The sequence below is a fragment of the Sinocyclocheilus anshuiensis genome, unplaced genomic scaffold, assembly GCF_001515605.1.
Source record: "Sinocyclocheilus anshuiensis isolate Anshui unplaced genomic scaffold, SAMN03320099.WGS_v1.1 scaffold1531, whole genome shotgun sequence".
NCBI lineage: Eukaryota > Metazoa > Chordata > Actinopteri > Cypriniformes > Cyprinidae > Sinocyclocheilus > Sinocyclocheilus anshuiensis.
In genome coordinates, this window is record NW_015551200.1 from 1,050,695 (window position 1) to 1,072,655 (window position 21,961).

The window sequence follows — 21,961 nt, forward strand, 5'->3', positions numbered from 1 at the left end:
AATCTGCAAAACCATACACTAATTCTCGGCCTTTGACTCAGTTTTCAATTTCATAAAACCCTTTTTGCAAAACACAACACACAATTATCTATGTAACACACAAAACTCTAACAGGAATTAATATTATGACAAAGGTGTTTGCAAAAGTTTGCTTTTGAGATGTGTTTGTGATATTTTGAATGCAGTGCTTCATTTTGCAAGTGATGTGAGGCATTTTGCATTTTGTGTGTGCAATTCTTGGATTTGTGTGTAAAGTTTTGAAAAACAAAAAAAAGAGGCAAAGTTTTGAAAAATGTGTGTAAGCAGTTGAAACAAAACCTGTAAGAAAAACTAACTAGATTGAAAAGTTTGAAAGACAAATTTATGCTGGCTTGTCTTAAAGTCTTGTTTAAAATCATAAATGGTTTGGTCAGTTAGATGTTCTAGATGTTTGCTGAAGTGTTGCTAGTTGGTTGCTAGGATATTCTGGGTGGTTGCTAGGCTCTTGCTATGCAGTTGCTGGGGTGTTGCTAGAGTATATGGTTGATAGAGTTTGTTCTGGGTGATTACAGACATTCCCACCTCTGTTAATAACAGAGAATCAAACATTGTTTTCAAAACTGATCCAGTTTCAGTGCTTTGATATTATTGTATTTCTTTCTAATGTTAGGAAATTCAAAAGTTTTTGTTGCTTTTAAACTTGCACTAAACGTGATTTATACCATCCAAGTAGCCTATGTAATTTTAATAGAACCGCATGTCTTCTTTAGTGATACAAGCTCAGAAACATTTATAACCTGTTGAAGTTTTTAATATTGTGTATTGACTTGGTGCCATGATGGATATTGAAATGTTATTTATTTTTCATTTTAAACAGTATAGATGATTACTTAATGGTAATAAAATATTTGTGAACACAACTGTGTATGTCAGACCATAAATCCCCAAAAACTATGCATGGGGGCTTGCTTTGGTGTTGCCACCCCTCACAGACCCCACCCCTTTGCCACCCTAAAAATTATTTTCTAGATCCGCCCCTGATTGTGCCTTTAAGTCATAACAAGAACTATGTGATGGAAATGAGATTAATCTCATCCAAAAAATGCTCAACTATGCTACTTACAGAAATACAAGGTGCTTTTTGCATGTTTTTATGAGCAAAAGATATTCCTGTGTATTATGTTGGTGTGCTTTGTGATAATTAGGTCTATTTATAAATGTCTTTCAAACACTCATCTTAAATTCATCATCATAAAACTAGAGGAACAAGTGGGAAGACCAAGGACAATTGCTTCCTTCATAATTGACAGACTACTAATGTAGCCTACCTAAATGTCTGTGAAGTATTGCCAAAAGTAGCACAAAAGAAGATATATTGTAGAATATTGGTAACCAAACAATATTGGAGCCCACTGAGTTCCACTGTATGGAGGGGAAAAAACAAGAGACATTTCTCAATATATCTTCTTTTACATTCTGCAGATAAATTAAAGTCAGTTTTGGAATGACACGAGAGTGAGTAAAATTACAGAATATATATTTTTGAGTGAACTTTAACAACTCGGAGTGTTACTGATTTTAATATTATAATAAAAGTAATTGATTATAAATGAATACAGTCAGTATTTATTGCAATTTTTATTAAAAACTAGTATAACAATAGAGCACAACCATGATGACAACCATCTTGTATGGATAATGTTGCAACTTTTAACCAACAACCTACAGATAAAAGATTCTGAATTCAATAGCATCAAAGATAGTAGAAAAGATCATCCCAGCTAACAATTTTTGGTTCACAGAACATTATGGGAACGTTCGTTTTTGGTTCACAGAACGTTCTTATTTGGTTCCCAAAAAAATAACCAACTGGAAACCATATGGGAACGTTAGGGGAACGTTCTGTGTTTGTTGGGATTATGCTCTTTTTCTGTTTTAAATTTTGTGAAACAACTCTTGTCTTAGGAAGACAGATCTTTGCTAAGCATAACACTCTGGTTTAGTTGTGATTGAAGAAGTGTGTCATTTCTGCCTCCGACTCCTTATACCGAAACAGATAACACGCCCTCAACTACACTGGCTGAAATAAAAACAAGCCAAAGATAGCTATAATGGTCACAATGAGCGAGGCAAAAGACTGGCCGCAATAATTATTTAAACTTCAAAAAAATATATATTTAAAGTGCATTTATCCTGCAAAATACGATGTTAACAGTTCGCATGCTTTTGCATTGCTGCATGTGTGTCATTATGTTTTGTTTTGTTTTGTTTTGTGAACGCGCACATCGCTCCTGACGCATCTCCAAGCAGTGACGCGTCCATTCTGGATTTACACACAAAACCGATTCGCGATTGGCGTCGGTCTTTGTTAAAAAAAAATAAAATCGACAGAAAGTTATGTAAAAACATGCCCTGCAACGAAATATTACAAAACATTATTGAAGAACAATGGAGTAAACGTCGATTTAGCGAGTGTCTTTCAACAATTGGCCGCCTTTCTGTTCCAATCAGCAAGACAAATAGCCTATGCGCTTCATGATTATCTGTTTGAACATATTATCCCCACAGGTTTAAGCCTCTTCGTCTCTATCAGATGTTTCAAATTAAACACTACTGTTGACTGTTTTTCCACCCGCAAATTTCGTTATATATTAAAAAAATATATTTTTACTGACCCACAGAGACTTCTTGTGCAAAGGCGAGTGAGATGAGTAACAAAGGAAGCCCAACCGCGATAAAAGTGACCAGTTTGTCTGTTGCCAGTTCCAGGCGCACGCCTTTATACTTAGAGTCACTCTGCTCTTTCAATAAAAAATCAGAAAATACATATTCGGTAGCAACGCGTGCTATTGCCATTGTTGAGATGAAATGTACAGTACGTGTCAAGTGCACCGCTAGTTCCGGTGGGCAGGGTTTCGTGCACGATTCACCAACCAATAACAACAACACCAGAGTGAACTGTAGAAACCGTATTCAGATTGATTCAGTTGTCCAAATAAAAGCGTTTTAAAATCAAGTGTGAAGTGTGATACAAGTATGATTTTATGAGACAAAGAAAACAAAAGACAAACAAATCTGTTATTAAATAAAGACAGCAATAAAGTAAGAGGGATAACTTCTAGGCTAGTAGTAAACTAAAATAATAAAAATAGCCTAATAATAATAATATTAATACGTTTTGATTAGGCCCATACACTTACTACTGTAATTTTGTATTAATTTATGTAAATGTGTACATGAAGGCCTATTTAGGGGGGGAGTTGGAGAAGGCTAAATGCATGGAACTACTCTTTAATTTGTTATGCAAGCATCATTTTTTGCCACTTCATGTAAATGGGCAAAAGTACAAAGCCATATGAAATGATTAAATCATGATATACCTCATTGGTCTTATTATTAAAAAAAAAAAAACTGCATGGAATAAGTCTATTTGATTATGCTTTTATTTAAAACGAAATGTTTCAAATTAAGAAATAAAAGCAATATTCAAGTCATTATGAATGAATTATCTGTATCTGTAACCAGTGAAATTGGGAAATTTCCCTGACTTTGCTGAGAGACAAAGGTTAGGTAAACCTCAGACAGTGAAGATACGTCACACGGGTTTGCCAACCGCCAATATAATAAAACACCAAAGAAGAAGAAGAAGAAGAAGAAGATACGTCACACGAAGACTCTATGCAGCTTTCACAAGACCGTGGTGTGGCTTCCCAAAACTCTCTTTCTGTCTGTGACAGTGACCCTGCCATCCCATGAATGCGCGAGCGCGAATCTCTCCGCTCGCGCGCGGATTTCCTTTGCTCTCGCACAAAACCGGACGCTCGCGCTCAGTTAAAATAACGCCTCGACATTTGTCATTAAAATAACGCCATACACTATTTCTTATTGAAACAAACACGTGAACAAAAGCTATTGTAGCACTAAATAGTAAGTAAAGAAATGCAGTTCATTTGCCATTCATCATTGTGCATTTAGCGTTTATTCAGTGATCCTGTGTTTTGTTTGTCATTTTAGTAGCGTAAACTAACTGTTCAGTAACGTGGTTAAGGGTGTATGATATAGATATATGAAAGTTTTGTCACTACATTGCACATAAAACTCTTTTTGATAGATTAATTTAGTTAACTTTTCCTGGAAGAACTTTTAGTTACTTTTTCCTTCTTTACATTCAATGATCTTTGCACACTGAGTCCGAAAATTTCGCACGTTAAAAAATAAATACGACCTCACGTTATGTCAATCACGTTTACATACTGCCTCCGAAATATTCGTCCGTCATAAAAAAAAAATCGGATCGGGTTCGATTTTTTCCAAGAGTGTCTGTCTGCGGACTGCAAGAGAGGGGCGTAACTTGAAGAAGGGGGCGTAACTTGAAGTTGACCAAATCACACAGAACCACGCGAGATGTCAAAACGAGATGTTGTTGGCAAGATGGCCGCTTAGAAACTCAGCTGTCAGACATATGGAGAACAATTAGGAAAATGAGTGGAACAAGGACAAATGTGGAAATACCAGTGTTATGTAGTAACAACAAAAATGAAATTAGTAATGCAGAAAAAGCAGATCTTTTTGTAAAAACTTTTGTGAAGATCCACAGCTCTGGAAATCTATCGTCAACAGCTAAGGAGTATAGAGACCAGACACTTGCTCAAAGTCCAGGGATAATAGAGAGAAGCATTACATCAGGGGGAGATCTGGATCAGCAATTTACTCTATTTGAGTTGGAAAGAGCTATATCAAACACGCGACAAACCACACCAACTCCAGTCCAGTAGGTGGCGGTAAATGCACCTTTAACCCGCCAATAAAATTTAAAGAAGAAGAAGATGGCCGCTTGCACAGAGACAACGGTGAGAATTTTTTTTGTCCCTTAATAATCGTTCAAATTGAAGTGTGCAAGATATTTTCATACAGTGGTATTGTTTATGGAGTTAATAATGTATTAAAACTAAGGTGTAAAGTAAGCAATATATAAGCAAAAGGTGTAAAGACGCTATCCCCCGGTTTCAGTGACAAGGCTGGTCAAGACTAGTCCCAGACTAAAATGCATGTCTGGGCTGTTTTAACTGAAAGAAACTTGAACTGGCTGATCTTAAAATAATTTTTTTTGTCTCAAGATGCACATCAGTTGTGTTTTTATCCAAGGCACGTTTATAAAAGCTACTTAAATGTCCTAGTTGAACTATGGCCTAATCCTGGCTTAATCTAAACCCTGTCTGTGACCTACATAATATTTGTGATTTTGCTGTAAAAACACGTTTTATAATGCACAACTAACAGGGGAGCTCCATTAAGTACACATACGTCTCAAAAGTGGATTTACATGAACCATATATACATCTTAAAGACAATTACTAAATGTCTATTTAACATCTGACAGGATAATCTTTAAGTATTGCAGATGAGCACATCTAATAGACTTGAAACAGGCATCTGAGTGATGTATGTGTAGAATTCACTGTTGTCAACACTGTTTTAGATGAAAGTAAGTCGTGTAAACAAACAAATGTACATAAAGTAACTAAACATAAGTTATCTATTTTATTTGTCCATTTGTATTATTGATAATTTAAGGAACATTTGTGTTGAATAAAAAGCGAGTTACATCAGCAACTACCTCAACATGTAAATGCAGTATTGAGCAGATAAATCACAGAGGTGACACGACTCTTGTCTGGATGCTATGCTGTTAAAATTACTGTTTTGTATTGTGTTTGTGCATCTTTGCAGGATCTGAAATGTACTCAGACTGGTGTGAGTAGTGAGGATGGAGAAGTCCACAGCAGCATACTGGAAATGGTCCAGTCAGTGCCATGGATGAGACGCTCCATCACTCCACCTCTTACTGCCTCATCTGGGCCAGATGTTGCTGTGGTCTCTTCATCCTCAGTGAACCCAGAGCCAGCTGGAGCATCTAGAGAAACACCAAAAGACACTGAGGATGTGAGTTTGTTCAAGTTTGTTCTGCTGGTTTCTGTTCATACAATGAAGGCTGACTTTCAGAAGCTTCAAAAGCATCATCAAAAAATGTCATGAAGCTTTTATCCAAAGTGATTTACAGTGCTCTTATTACAGGGACCTACAATCCCCTGGAACGACCTGGATTGCTCAAGGACATACTGGTGGTTTTGAACCAGCAACCTTCTGCTCACCAGTTCAGTGGTTTAGCCCACTACAAAAGTAATAAAGCTACAACAAAAAAATGCATGTAATTGTAAACATGAAATTTGGCAAGAAATGGAAAGCTGACAACATGAACTGTAAAATGTTTAACTCCGTTTAAATGTTTTACAGGTAGTCGTGCTCATGGAAAGCAGCACACAAATGTTTGGAGCAGACACAGTGGCAGCCAGATTGTCCCACATGTGTTCCCCTGCTCTTGCTTCTAGGTTGTGTGGTTCAGAGAGCCGTCATCATGGTCTTCCTCATCCTCTTGCTCAACGATGTCCCCATTGAGAAGAGCGAGATTGTGAAGCAAAGCGCAGCAGCAGAACTGTCTCAGCTGTGTTGAGATGGCAGTAGGATCTGGGATTCACCATCTGTAAATACATGATTGTTAGAACAATAAGTTTGAATTAAGCTTTGTTTCATCTGTTGTTGACTTATATATGTATGTATTTATTGTGATGCTTGCTTTTCATTCCTTTACTCATTTATTCATGTTTCTTGTTGTTGTCAGTAAATAAAATATTAATATTTTATTAATTCATGTATTAATTGCTTGATTGAAAATTGATGTATTCACATCGACTGCATTTGTTCAACTAGTGTATATTTATGTATAGCTATGTCACGACAAAATAGCATTTATCATTATTATTGCAAGTGTTGGGGTGGGCAAACGATGCAATTTATTCTGGGGTAATCTTAATGTTTAAGTAGTAATACTTACATTTTTTGAGTATAAAATCAACAGTCTTCTCCAAAGGCGAGATCTTCGAGCAGCTGCCCGACATATCCTTTGTGCAGATATTGCAAACGCTGAAGAAAACAGTACTAGATTGTTGAGTTAGTGATGCCATGAGGTGTTAGTGCACCTGTCCCTCTTTTTTATTATTATTATTGCCGAACTTATAATTACATAAAAGATCAGGGAAAGATGGTTGTATCTAACAATGAACAATCATAATGGCATATATTATATTAGTGTTATATTGCATCCCTACTGTGTTATTCCTATGTATGTCTGCACTATGTTTGTACTTTCTTCTGCACTGGAAGCTCCTGTCGTCACGTCAAATTCCTTGTGTGTGTAATATACTTTGTAATAAAGCTATTCTGATTCTGATAAAACGGTTTAAACAAATTCATGTGTTCATCATAGTATGAGATAAAATACAGAAAAAAAGCACAGTGACAAGGTTAAATATCTTTGAATAATTCATCATGATGCATTTTTTTAGAAGCCGTCTCTAACGTATATCTCAGGATTGGATGGACCCAATATTTCCTTTCTTTCTCTTTTTTTAAGAAGCGAGAGGACAACAAAATCATCCTCACTGCTTGAAGACTCCATTTAGTGCTGTTTTGCGAATTTTTTCGCAACATTAATTAATACGCATCGGACTCAGTGTGCAAGGTTTCTGTGCGTGACGAATTTTTAGGATTTCGAATACGAAAAACGCATACGAATTTAACACCTCTGTTGTCCACACTGATTTGTGATTATCTTGTTTTTCAAACAGACATCCAAAATGGATTTCAGTGAAAGCTCAGCTTTATTGACTTCAGTGAAGAAACACGTTGCAAAAGACAGATAGCAAGAAAAAGATAGCAAAAAAGAAACCGCAAACATTTTCTGAAGAAATAAAGATGGATACAGGAAATATTTTTTATTTAAATGCTCTTTTTATTATTGTATGTAGCCATCTTTGGCACTTTGTATATCATATGTTGTTTCAGTCGTGGAACAGGTCGAAGAAGCTGTGGTCGTCTGGTGCCTCCTCAAATGCCACTCCCTCACAATAGGCCGGGGGCACAAAGACTTGCAGGTCATCAACTTCTGTTTCAACACCGAAGAAACTGAAGCAGAAAATGACTGATATGTAAAAATGCAGGATACAATAACATGTAGACATCTTCAAAAACATTTTGGGAGAAACGTGAATTTATTCTCTGCTGTACCTGAAGAGAAGGTCCTTCTTCTCACCATAGTAGGAGCCAGAGACTGGCAAACAGCCACAGGAAGCGGTTGACATAGAGTAGTGAGCTGAAAAAGAAAGTGGAACCCACCAAAAAAATATTAAGAAGCATGATCATTAAAAACAATAAAATAACCAAAAAGTAAAAAAAAAAAAAGGTATTGACCATGAAGTTCAGGCAAATTTCCATTCCACATGCGAACTCTGAGTCCCTGCTCTGTGATGGAGGGGCTGCCCATGTAAATCTCAGACTCGTGAGTGGCATCGGGTGGAATCTCCATCAGGTGCTTACGGAACTGCAGAGTCTCCTTCTTGCAACTCTCGTTTTTACTGTCTATCTCATAAAGTACACCCTGTGTGGAAATAAAGTGCTTAAATATATATTGCTGAAAAAGCTACAAAAATAAAAACTTGTGAATCACAATCTGAAAGAGGAAGAGGAATAGAGAGAGTCAGAATTGCTGATTAAGCCTACCTCTTCAAAGTGTATGAGCACATCCATATAAGAAGTTTTGTTCACGTGAGCAGTGTCCTCCACAAAACGAAATTTATTCGCTTTGGAGTCATAACTGAACTCTCCAGATGCAAGGTCATGACCCCCTGTTGAAACCTGAATGTGCATTTTGCATGTGAAACAAAAGAGAACAGTATAAATGTTCAATAAAAATACTATTTATTTAGCTTTTAATAGTTCTGAAGTTTACAATAGGTTTTTGGTAATGAAACCATGCAAAATGCAAATACAATTTTAAGTCCTTTTTTCCACACTGCCTTATGTTAAGCAAATATTTTATCACAGGCATTTTAAAGGGAATATGATCACTGTAGATGCCTTAAAATTAGTGTTTGTATTACTTAAAAGGACTTGTACAATCACTGAATTATAGTGTTTCATAAATGGTGAAACAATGAGGGCTCATGCATGTAATTGTATGACAACATTTTTAAAGGTTCTCTCATTACAGAGCCAAATTGTACACTAACTGCATGCTATAAATATTAAATATCTCTTTGAAATTTTGCACACTCACCACTTTCATTGTCCCACTGGTCAGTGGTGGTGAATCTGTAAAAGAAATATTAAAAGTAAAATGTCTTCACATCAGCTACAGCTTCGGAGAATGTTCAGATTCAAAAAATATTAGAGTTATGTTAAAATCAATAATATTACAGAAACCGCAAAGACAAAAAAGGCTCTTACGACATGGCTGGCGAGGAGACGAAGCCCAGGCGACAGCACAGAGGCACGAGAAAACCACACAGAGCAGCTTGACTATATGCATCATTGCTACCTAACTTTCTTCAGGTCCAGACACATCCACAATCATTCAGAGAGTGCGCTTTTTATATATAACCCCTGCACCCCATATAAAGGCCCCCTCCCTTCTATCTCCTGGACATCCAGTGATGGAATAAACAAAAGATGTTGTAAGTGCAGAAAGCTGGACTGAATTGGCACAAATGACCATTCACAAGATAAACAAGGTCAAAAAACTGAATTTATACAAACAATCCCCCCCGTCCGGCCTCTGATCGGCACTCAGCGGTGCTGGCTCCATACTGGTGAACCATAAGTCCAGAGACAGTTGGTGTCACATCACATGATTTTAGTTCATGTGAGGTGAGGAATACACAGAGGATGCTCTGACTGAACTTCTGAATCAAGGAAAAAAGAAAAGCAAACAAAAACAAAAGTCAGTTATACAGGTGTGAAAACAAAAACCCATCTGGTACTTTCTGTGTTTCAATACACTTGCAATACTTAGAAGCATTTCCATCTGATTTTTACACTTCAAGATTTAACTGCAATCACCTTTCAAACCACAGAACATGTACATCACATCAAGTAAATATGCAAGTATGTAAAAACAGCAAAAGTAAAAATGTGAAAGAAAGTACCAACGGCAGAAGTAAAGAAATTAAGTTCTTCATTATTTCAATTATAATGTTTCTTGTCTAGGTCTAGTTGGAAATTCTAAACTGAATTTGAAGAAAACGTTCTGGTCAGTTGTTTTGTCACTTATGTGATTTTACTTATTTTTGTACCACTGGCAATCAAACAAAATGAACACAAACTTCCAATTTAAATGTAGCTATTGTCAATTCTTTACACCTGAGACATGCACAAACTCAACTGCATATCGAGCAACTTATAAGAATTTTGAATATAATTCATTGATTCTGTTTTCTTGTAAAGAGGACACAAGAAATCCCCCTAAACATTTGTAGGCCACTTTCACTATTGCTGTTTTATGCCAGGGATTGTCAGGAATTCGTTCTGACATTTGCGTTTAGATGGTAAAGATCCGGTTGTGGAAAATTAGATAATTTAGCTGATGCATGTTGCGAAATCTGGATCTTTCAATTTCCAATCTTTATTCAATTTCCAATCATTCTTTTTCAATAACTGTGCTGGTGTCTGGTACAAACATGGTCTAACTGTAAATTTTGTAAAGCAGACATGTTTCTTAAACTGGCTTTCTTAATAAATAAAGCCTTAGCAAAAGAATCTTTTCATTATAAATTTAAGCTGAATAAATCATATGTATAATGAATACAAAAGCGGAGGTGCGTGGCTGATGCGCGTGCAGACTATCAGAGCCCAGATGTTGAACTGCAGTCACCTTCATGGGCTCTGTTCTGGAGTCAATGCGGGATGCTTGTAACTGGTGAAACTTAGTTTATTTGCTTTCCCTGCTTGATGGCAGTCTTGTTTTCTAGGTAAAAGGGAACAATAAACCAGAAGGAAAACATGTAAGAATTTTAAATGCAAATCTAAACGACAGATTCAGACGGATTTACTATTTTCAGTTTTCCATATATCAATATTTCATTATTATTACATCAATTTATTCATAGAATCAGGACAATGTTTTAAAATAATCATATTGTTTAAGAACTGCACACAATTTGTCCTTTGTGAAGCATTTGAGGCACACTAAAAACATTTGGTGAAGAAAATTTTCACTCAGAAACTGCTAGTAAATTTAACAAACAATAAAGAAACAATGACAATAAATTCAAGTGAAATTTTGAAATAGACAGAAACTGAAATAGTATTTGCTTGTACTCCAATAATCTTTGTTTTATTTTCAATTAAAAAAAAAAACTTTTTTCTACAGTGTACTTTAAACACAATAGTGTACTATTGGACTGGATTGGAAGTATGTCTCTGTTTTGCATTTCTAATACAACTATATGCATCTGGATATTTTTATATTACCTAGCAAAAGGTCTGCTGGCCCATGCATAACCATCCCAAAAGAATATACAAAAGAAAAGGCCTTCTTACATTCTAGAATTAGCGATAGCTTTAGGTTATCATTACCATCTTGTGGATCATTTGAAAGCAACAGCCCCCTTTCCCCCCGATCTAAATGTGTGCAAACTGGAAGCTACAGCCTCATCAGACTATTGGGCAACTTCTCATACTTCAGCAGTTTTCTTCTAAGCGGAGTTCAATTTGTGGTGTATAGGCTGACCTTTAGGATTCCAGCACTGCATGGTTCAAGAATGCAGGATCAAGTATTGTTATTTGCTCTCGCTCTCTATATATAGTTGTCGAGATATGTACATTTTTCTTAACAAACTTGTCATGCAATCAACAAAATGTTTACTGTTAATACTATTAATATTTTATTAGTAGTAATATTTAGTATTATTAATAGGCTTCAATGATTGATAACAGGGTGTGTCTGACTCTCTTATCCCTGTGTCTTTTTAGTGCATGTTCAGATCAGGAGAAATTGTGATACAAGATATAAAACCAGACAAAAAAAAGATACCATAGGAATCATAATATATACCTACAGGCCTATAGAGTGCATGTCTGATCTCATTTGATAGCCATTAAACTGTATTTAGTCCATTTGACAATAAAACTTAATGGCATACTTACTGGCTTAACCAAAATCTCTAAGGAATGTTTCCAGCACCTTGCTGAATCTATGCCACGGAGAAGAAAGTTCTGAAGGCAAAAGGGGGTCCGACCCCATACTAGCTAGGTGTACCTAATAAAGTAAGCACTGAGTACACAGTATGTCATGATAATACGCCAGCTCAAAAAAAAAAAAAAAAAAAATTAGTTTAAACATCCGGAGAAATGAGGATAAGGGAAGGAAAAGTTGCGAAAGAAAAAAGGGGAAAAAAAACAATCGAGAGAGAGAGAGAAGTGAGATCATAAGTTTTAGCTGAGAAATCTATCAAAACTGGTGTGTCATAAGGAAAACTAATATACAGTATTGGATGAGTCAGGACTGAGAATAACAGCAAACAGAAATAGAGACACTGTTGGAAAAATAGAAAAGAGGAAGAACAACTGGAACAATATCAAGAGGGAAGTTAATATCAGAAATGTATTTATGACATTTTGTTTACATCGTAACATGCTATGCAAATGCATGGCTTTGCCTGCATTAAATGCACTTGTAATATATTATGTGTAAATATATATGGTATGTGTTACATCTTGATGTATTCATGCATACAAAGCCATTTGAGTCCTATATAAACCTGCATAGACATTGTGAGCCCCAGTGAAATCTGCGTGGGTGTCTGTCAGTTGAGAATTACCCCCTCCTACGGGTCACCGCGAAACAACAAGAAATGACAAATTGTACACCACTGCTCCGCCTCCACCCATGTGGTTTTCGCCCTACTTCTGTTTTTGCCCCCTCCAGTTGGCACAGAGGATCACTCAAGGAATTACCAGGAAGAGTCATGACGGGGTTTGTTACTTCCTTGATGAACATGCATATGGCCAAACTACGAAAATCACCCACTACTTCTTCTATACATTGGGTTTCAAAAGTCTGAAACCATATTAAAAATCTGGAACTCAAAATGTAGCAAATCTGGATTTTTTTTATTTTTTATTTCTTTAAAAATGTGAAACAAAGACGCAATATGATGTAAAACGATAAATACATATTTATTTTTCTGATCCTGCACTATTTCTAACTTGCAACATTGATCATGAACTGCTTTTCAAATAGTCAAAATGCTCTTTAAATCATCTAAAATAATGCTGGATCATTACATGATCACCAGGTTTTACACAAAATTCACAATTGCGTGCAAATTGAATGTAACTATTTCGGACACTTACATGATATTTACAATTCAATGAAAATGAATGTAGAGAGCAAACTATCAAATGCAGTTAGTTAACTTAAGAGTGCTTTTTTGACATCTTTATATGTAATTTCAGAAAGATTTAGTGCACATAATATTAACTTAAATGTAATATCAAATAACACACTACAATTCAAACTATAATCAAGTACTTGTGCTTTGTTAGTCAACACATTAAAATAACTACTTTTTTAAAGCATGGCAAAATACTCTAATATAAAAAGTTAAATTTGACATTATTACAAAGTGCACTTTAAAAGTGGACGCTCTTAATGTACACTTAAGTGGCCTTTTATTTAATTAATATTATATTACCTGCAACTACAGTTTTTTTCATATACTTTCAAGTACTCTTCAAGAGCACATTTGACACAATTAAGCTCACTTCTTTTTCATAAGGGCATGCAGCTGTAGTGCTGTTGCCAATAACATGAAAGGGAGACAAACCAAATAGTAAGACATTCTTAAAAATCATGTATATTTTCAATTTGAATTTTCTGCTAATTATATAATGTACATAATATATTAAATTGTATTTTAAATTAAATAGGTAACATGCATTGGCTCTCTATAATTACCTCTATAATTATGTGAACATACGTATGTATGTTCCTAAATAAGAAGTTTTTATCTCTGACAATTAACATCACTTGAGAGAGAGAGTGAGAGAAAAGAGTGACGAAGAGAAAGAGAGACAGAGAGACAGAGAGAGAGAGAGAGAGAGAGCAATGGAGAAAGGAAGTGTTGCTCAACTCAAAACTTCTGGTGTGAAAAACATGAAGTGAGACGCTCATGTGGTGCAACAGCGGTTTTGCATCACCAAATAAACCTCACCATCTTTACTCACTGTAAACTATACATGTCAACTTACATAGTAGTTGTGGTCTGCATGTGTGGCATCTTCTGTTAAACAATGGTCATATGATTACCTCAAAATCCAGTGACACTGTGATGCATGTTTAAACTTCATGTCTTCACAGCCAATGAAATCGCCAGTGTCATTAGAATGGATATTCCCTCAAAAAGAAGAGACAACGAAAAAAATGTTTTGTAGTAATCGGATATCCCAGGTTAGACAGACTGAAAGAAAGTAAATTCAATAAACACTGGGAATGTACAAGAACAATCCAGAGGATTTCCTTTTAAAACTGTTGTTTTGTAATGTTAAATATATTTTAGTTGTTGCTCAAAGCCACATGCTAAGGACTGAATTTCTCTTACCATGTTTACCTGCTGTTTTTGACTTGCAGGTCAGAAATGTTTTGAATAATTGTAAAAAACATTTATTTACACTATTATTAAACTTCTTTTGATTTCCACAAGCAGCAGGAACTGCAGAAAAACATAAAAGAAGAAAATTCCAGTTTGTTCAGCAATATATCAGCCACAACATTAAAACCACAGACAGGTGATGTGAATAGTATTGCTTATATTGTTACAATGGCACCTGTTAAGGGGTGGGATATATTATGCAGCAAGTGAACAGTTAGTTCTTGAATTCGCATGTGTTGGAAGCAGGAAAAATGGGCATGCAGAAAGACCTGAGTGACTTGAAAAAGGGCCGAATAGTGATGTCTCTACGACTGGGTCAGAGCATCTCCAAAACAGCAAGTCTTCCCGTTCCTGGTATGCAGTGATTAATACCTACCAAAAGACAACCTGCGAACTGGCTCCAGGGTCACGGGCATTCTGCTGTGCAACATAGGTCCTTGCATTCATGTGGATATTACTTTGACACATACCACCTACCTGTACGTCCACCCCTTCATGGCAAAGGTGTTTCCCTGATGGCAGTGGCCTCTTTCCGCAGGATAATGCACCCTGTCAGAAATTGTGCAGGAATGGTTTCAGGAACAAAAATTCAGTTCCAAATTCCCAATCTGACCGTGCATCTATGGGATGTTCTGGACTAACAAATCCGATCCATGGAGGCCCCAACGGGATAAAAGATGTGCTAACTGCAAATAAATGTACAGGGGATATAGGGGTACAATGCATTAGTTCTAGAGCAAGTGAAACCATGATTTTTCTGTGTTTTTAATACACACGTTTCGAATTTACAGATATTGTGGTCTCCATTTTAAGAAGGTACTTTTTGTGAATTTACGGCCCAGCTGGTCATGGGGCAAAACAGAAATTTCATTTTCTTGTAGAAATCAGCTGTTGAGTAAGACAACGTCAGAGAGAGACAGAGACTAGATCATGCAAGGAAGCGTGGGAGGGTCTTCCCCATAGGGACTGTCTTACGAGTTTCCATGTCTTCATCGGTTGTAAAATGTAATGCAACTACAACCTTCATATTAATTTATGCTTTATTATACTTTTACTATTTTATCATTTATTTATACTTTATTTTAACGTTGACAAAAAAAAAAAATCTGCTACGTGTTTGAAAACACTCCCTGATGTAAGATATACAATTCTATTTTGATTTGTTTTAAATATACAGAAGTAATGTTGAATATCTTTTAACTGATGCTTTGAAATGAGTCTTGCATTTCATTTTCTTGTTCACATTCTATCAATTGCATCTATACATCCTAATTTAGAATATCTTTTTGTCTCTTTTAACATTTTGATGTTTCCTTGATGTTTCATACTGGTAAAAAATGTCTTTGGATAAAAGCGTCTGCTAAATTTAAATGATTAAATTATTATTATTATTATTATTATTATTATTATTATACCTTAATCCCTTTTTTATTTAGTTATTTATTTTTTGTCAGTGTCTCTATATTTGTTAGTTTTGTGTTTAGTCAGTTAACCTGTCATTTCGTTGTAAAGAAGTAGAAGTTATCTCTGGAAAAAAAATATAAAGAAAAAAAAGTTTGAACTATACAGCCTATACATGAAAACATGAAAATACAGTACAATCTTAAAGATTGTAGCCTACTTCTTGGAATTGTTTGACTAGCTATACGCGTGCTGAAAAAGAAGAAGAACTGGCATTCCCAAAAGAGCGAAACCGAAACGATAAGAAGCGAATATAAGATGATATCTCCAGTGCACCATCATCTCAAATCACAGCTGGCGACTGAGCAATCAAGTGCTGGTTTTCAAACCGAGGTAAGAGACGATATCATTTGAACTTTATTACCTCTTATGTACAGCATCACTTACTAGACTGAAAAAATATAGGCTATCTTTGTTATTACTATGTAATAATATTCCAAATGTGTACGGTCTCTTGTTTAGCCCACGTATCAGATTCAAAGTGCCTTAACTGTATTGTTATGTGAAAAGAACTACTGAGACTACTGGTTGATCTCTGACGTGATATTTGATCGATAAAAACGTTGGCGAATAAAACTGATAATCCGTGTGTCTTATTATACATCACTGTATCTGCATAATATTGAAGGTACCACTACTTTGAATGATCTAACCGTTTCACTTTACATTCTCCCAGATGTTTCGGCGGTGTCTGTCTCCTCTTTGCATCCTCATCCTCATCCTCATCTGTATGGTGTCCACAAACTCCTCTTCCCCTCTTGGCCACAGGGGGGCGCTGTCCTTCTCAAATTCATTGCGCCTCACACGCACTATTCGCGCAGGCGTCCAAAAACTGCTGTCCCGCTACGTAAGAAAACTAAATGCTATTTGCATAAAAAAGCCGAAACATATCAACGACAAAACGATATGTATTGTCACATTTTTCCACTTTGTATCGAAATGTTCACACCGTGCGGTTTTGTTTTCACAGAAACAACAGGTGTTTGGTGACGAGCTCTTTGAATACAGAGAGCTGATGCTGAGTTCACTTCCTGCGGTGACGGTCAGTTATCAGAGCTGGCTACACATGCAGGTGCGCGTTATATCTTTATCACGTGTTTAGTTAGTTATTTTACTGCACGGGGATATATTTTAACAGCATATGTGTTTGGTGGTTCAGGACACAGAGCGTTTGCGTTTGGCCTCTCACAACCTCCAAACCTTCTGGACTCACCTGGAAGTTCAACGGCAGCAGCTGGAGAGAGAGAGGGATGCGACGAATGAAAGAAGAGAGCAGAGAAGAGGCAAACGTGGAAAGCCCCAGTCCACCTTGCGCCAAAGCTTTGTTAGTCTGCAAATAGATCTGCGGGACCTAATGAAACAAGTCAACTCTCAGGTACAAGTGCACACTTGTTAGATGCGTAATCACTTCCCAGCCATCAGTAGCTAATTTAGTGATCTCATAGACACAATGTCGCAACAACTCCCATGATCAACTCATCATGACCCCCGGCCCTTTTAGTTGCAAAACGAGGGTGCTCTTGCCAGAATATCTCTAAAAATCCCAAGGGGATTTTTTTTTAGTGTATATAGAAACTGTTTGTGATATATTTATATGATATCTAAGAATAACAATAAAGACTTTGGCATGTAGCCTAGTGTTTTAGTCATATTTGTCTGATCTTGTGATCTCTGTGTGATCATTTTCTTACTGGTAGAGCAAATAAATTCCACTTCTTTATTCTAGTTTTTTTAGACTTCTAAATAATAGTATTACATTAGAATATTACTAATATTATAATAATATTATTACATTATTGCAACAATTATGTAATATTCTAAAGCCAGGGTTACAGCAGAAAATCCAGCTTTTTACAGATGAAATTATGCTGAATCTTACAGATTACTAATGTTCGCTCTCTATCTGCAGTTGAACAGTCTGAGTATCACTGCATCTACAAAATCCCCACTTCTCCATCCCCTGCATGCAACTTCATCTTCCGGTCCGATTCCCAGCATGCATCATTCCACAGAGAGCAACACTGTACACCAGACCCCAACTCGGACGGATAATCCTCGCAGCTCTGCACACTCCTCTACACAATCTTCTACTTCAATGATGGAGAAGACCTCTGTCAGCCTCCCACAACCCACCCTGGCATCAGCAGGCTTTATTTTTACGGGAGGATCTGTGGACACCCAGCAGACAACAACAGCAGAGACGTCCAGCTGGATTCAGCATCTGAGAGGGTATGTGATACTGAGAGATCTGGAACGGTACTTGAGCAGATTGGCACGAGATTACGCTGTGCTCCAAGCCAAATACTGACAAACACGCAAGTAAATCAACAAAGGCAGAAAAAACAAGAAAAAAGAACAAAACCAAGTATTGCACAAGTATTACACAGAATTAAATTATAAAACAAAACCAAGAAAAGACATAATTGAATACACTAACATTCACATCCATAAACATTTTCATGTCAGTTTCTGTTTACCTTGTTCTTTAATTATTTTATATGAAAATAATTTATTGCTATTTTTTATTTACTGTTTGTTTACAATTTAACAGATACTTGCCTTAATGTGTGAAGACTTTTTTTTTAACTGCATTTCTGTATTTTATATTTAAGTATTTAGAGTATTTTCAATGTATTTGATAAGTCTCAGGGGTTGAGTACATCAGCAGGCAGCTAGTGTGGGTTATCATGAGATTGCCAAACAGTGTTATTGGACCATTAAGTATTATTAGATAATACAATTATTATACTTGAATGTATATGGGCTCTGTTTGAAGGGTAAGTGTTTAACAAACAGCAAATTATTTGTTTTATACTGGACTATTTAACTGAAACAAAAAAAGGTTAGTCAGTCATTCTGGAAGACCAAAATTCCCCAAACACCCCACTTCCCTCCTCCACTAATATTCAGCAAATCAGAGGTCAGAATGAGATCAATTTTACATCCCCTTTTCGTTGTCATTCCCCTGTACTTTCCACCTTGTGTTATTTATTAAATTATTTATTTTATTTATGTGCCTAATATTTTTCATACAATATTTATTGTTCATAAATAAGTGCAAAAGTGAAATATGTTTGTTTTGTACAAGTGTGTGTGCTGAATAAAATGACTAAGAAGCACTTCTAGTGCATGTGTATTTGTGTGACAAAGTTTTTTTTGTTTTTTGTTTTACATACAACGGACAGTAAGTGAAGTCATACAGAACACTTGAAATGTTGTGACTGATCGGTTTCAAAACACTGCCAGAAGGAGCAGTTTTTGGCATCATTTTTTTGGGCAAGTTTTAGAGATTTAATAAAGCAAACCAAAAATAATGCATTTAATCTTTTTTTTTTTTTTTATTATTCAGTCATTTTTATTCAGTTATAAAACATTGCACTGACAAAGAGTAGTGGTGTTATTTGGAAAGTACTAAGCTTTTGTATTTAAATTTAAAAAGATTATGTAGTTAATAAGAATTCTCAAAAATACTCATAGTATATCTGCATAGTAAAGCTTGAATTATTAACATAACTGAAAAACAAAGATTAATTTAATTGGTCAGATGAGCGAAAATATAAAATAAACTCATCAAAGCACAAGCAAAATTTAGTTTAAAAAAGAAAAGATTACAAATGTCCTTTAATATACACTTGCTAACATACTAAAATGTGCTTTTGGAGTAAGACTGAAATGAATCATAAAAGTGTAGTGATTGGCTAAAGCACTCCTGTGAAATGATCTGGTGAGCTGTCATTGGCTGTTCATGAGATTCGTGGGGTGGTCTGGAAAAGAGGGAACAGAGTAATCAGTTGCTTGCAACCAACATTTGCTAAATAATCCATCTTATTATTATATTTTATTACTTTTTTATCCTGAAATCCCAGTACCAACCATTTTTTCTACCGTTGTTGTCTCTCTTCCCTTCTAACCAAAACCATTGCATTTTTCAGCCTTGTATTTATTTATCAGTAAATGTGTGAGCCTCACCACAGACAGGTGTCCATTCTTGGTCTTGACCACTCGCAGGTCCGAACCACTGGAGAAATCTATCACTCCCTCCTTTCCCCTCGCTACGGCAAACCTGATACTGGAGAGTATAGCATAACCAGATTGAAAGCTGTAAACATGCATACATATACGTGCTGTAAACTAAAGTTCTCATGCCTTTCTAGAGAACATCGCCAGCACTCCCGAACACAGTTTGTCTATTAAGGGATTTACCATTCTGCACGCACACAAACACACACCTGTCCTGGCTGATGTTGACATTGTGTATCTTGTCTGCCATGATGGCCAGCTTAGTGACAGCCTCAATCACATGATCGCATTGCAGCACCAGGTCACCCTAAAGGTCAGAAGGTCAAAGTGAATCAACAGATGTCCAACTGCACAACCAAGACAATCACAAAGCATAACAGGGCTTCTCTCACCTTCTGCTTACTGTCAGTGGTGGGAATATGCAAAACAAAGAATCCATCACTGAGGGAACTAACAGAGATACCTACAAAAAGAAACCAACCGAGATTGTATGGTATTGTGAAGTGTTACCCAGTAAGAGGTTAATGGCACACTAGTTGTTTGTATGAAACTTTAATAAGCTTGGATGTCGTACAGTATTGTTAGGCAACAAAGGAGAGAGCTGTATTACAGTAACATTACCCAGCAATGTGCCGTAGTCGATACGTTGTTTGATTTTTGCTTCCTGGACCAGCACAACAGATGAAGTGGTCAACAGCAGCTGACGCATACGTGCGCGGAAACCGTGCCGATCGTACTTAGTGACCGCTACACCATACTGAAAAAGAAAAGAATATACAAATAGATTCTCAACCCCTCTAATATTAACCTTAAAAATCTCTATTAAGATAAGTATTAGATTAGATTGATTTTGTTTTTTATTGTTTTTTACTTAATAATACTGGTTCACTGGCTCCTTTTGATAAATACTTGCCATTGTTTTGTGGTAAGGTGATTCTGTAGGAGCCATTTATACTTTTTTTTTTTTTGGGTCCATATTGTCTAATGTTTTTTTTTTTTCTGGAGGCTGAGTGCGCCCTCTACAGGAGAAACAGGATGAAGCCTCAGGTGTTGAGATGGCACCTGAGTGTTCTGCTGGGAGCACATAGTCTTTAGACCTTTTTTAAGTTGTGCTTTTTCATTTACAGTTCAAAATGTCTTTGCAGTTTATATTGTAGTTTATTTCAAATACTGTAACATTCAAAATTAATAAACAAACAACTTAACCTCATTCATTGTGGACTTTAATGAATACTACATGGAACCATGTGACCAAACAAAAAATCTAAAAGCATCTAGTACATTTATATGGAATACACACAAACATTAAGCTATAATTTCACACAAAGCATAAAAACACATTTACCTTCACCTTGTTGTCAGTCCCAAGAGTTTGCAGCACTTTGAGATTGATCTCTTCTGTCTCTGTGGTAATAAAAATGTGTCAGTGAGTTTCTATGTTTGTTTGTCTATGTATTTGTGTTTTTCAGCATAGATATTTCTTCATGCGTTTGTGAATATTACCTAGTCTGGTGGCTACGAAGAGTTTGGGAACACTTCTAGGGTAGCAGTCCTTCTGACCACTGAAGATCGCACTGGCTACAACCTTCTGTTCCAACTGCAGACAGTGTGAAATCAGTTATGGTTGTCCATGTATGTGTGTATTTGCTCTTGTCTGAATGCAGTACCTGCTTCTTCCACTCTGGCTGGATTCTCCTGCAGTAGTCATTGACCAGGTTGCGAATGCACATTCTGTGAAGGTGCTCAGATGCCTGCAGGGGAAAACAAAAAGTTGTACATACACTATCATTCAGAATTTTGGGGGGATTTTTAAAAATGTTTTTGAAATAAGTCTTTTATACAATCTGTTATATAATTATAATATAAAATAACTTTGTATTCTAATATATTTTAAGATGTCATTTATTCCTGTGATGGCAAAGCTGAATTTTCAGCAGCCATTATTCCAGTCTTCA

The 21,961-nt window shown here is 36.1% G+C and overlaps 4 protein-coding genes across 5 annotated transcripts in view; 1 reads left to right on the forward strand and 3 right to left on the reverse strand.

Annotated features, from left to right (window-relative positions):
* panx1b (pannexin 1b) overlaps positions 1-2,835 on the reverse strand; it is a 7,616-nt gene extending 4,781 nt beyond the window's left edge. The window contains exon 1 of the mRNA XM_016453656.1: positions 2,655-2,835. Coding sequence (XP_016309142.1) covers positions 2,655-2,835 — 181 coding nt within the window. The remainder of the gene's footprint in view (positions 1-2,654) is intronic.
* Positions 2,836-7,805: 4,970 nt separating this feature from the next.
* epd (ependymin) lies at positions 7,806-9,462 on the reverse strand. The gene is made up of 6 exons (XM_016453651.1): positions 9,322-9,462; positions 9,152-9,186; positions 8,596-8,730; positions 8,287-8,473; positions 8,104-8,188; positions 7,806-8,001 (listed from the first exon to the last, which is right to left on the reverse strand). Exons 1-6 carry the CDS (start codon positions 9,404-9,406, stop codon positions 7,878-7,880), a joined length of 651 nt encoding a protein of 216 aa, XP_016309137.1. The 5' UTR covers positions 9,407-9,462; the 3' UTR covers positions 7,806-7,877.
* A 6,782-nt stretch (positions 9,463-16,244) lies between these two features.
* Positions 16,245-18,318, forward strand: LOC107663373 (uncharacterized). Its single transcript, XM_016453581.1, has 5 exons — positions 16,245-16,319; positions 16,663-16,833; positions 16,957-17,058; positions 17,146-17,361; positions 17,896-18,318. The coding sequence occupies exons 1-5, from the start codon at positions 16,245-16,247 to the stop codon at positions 18,292-18,294; spliced, it is 963 nt and encodes a 320-aa protein (XP_016309067.1). The 3' UTR covers positions 18,295-18,318.
* A 1,006-nt stretch (positions 18,319-19,324) lies between these two features.
* Positions 19,325-21,961, reverse strand: part of LOC107663411 (unconventional myosin-Ic-like) — a 37,777-nt gene continuing 35,140 nt past the window's right edge. For both annotated transcript variants that reach the window (XM_016453641.1, XM_016453640.1), the window contains exons 25-32: positions 21,674-21,757; positions 21,510-21,603; positions 21,352-21,410; positions 20,628-20,763; positions 20,399-20,469; positions 20,216-20,313; positions 19,956-20,055; positions 19,325-19,750 (exon numbers count right to left, since the gene is read on the reverse strand). In XM_016453641.1, coding sequence (XP_016309127.1) covers positions 19,730-19,750; positions 19,956-20,055; positions 20,216-20,313; positions 20,399-20,469; positions 20,628-20,763; positions 21,352-21,410; positions 21,510-21,603; positions 21,674-21,757 — 663 coding nt within the window. In that variant the 3' untranslated portion in view covers positions 19,325-19,729. The remainder of the gene's footprint in view (positions 19,751-19,955; positions 20,056-20,215; positions 20,314-20,398; positions 20,470-20,627; positions 20,764-21,351; positions 21,411-21,509; positions 21,604-21,673; positions 21,758-21,961) is intronic.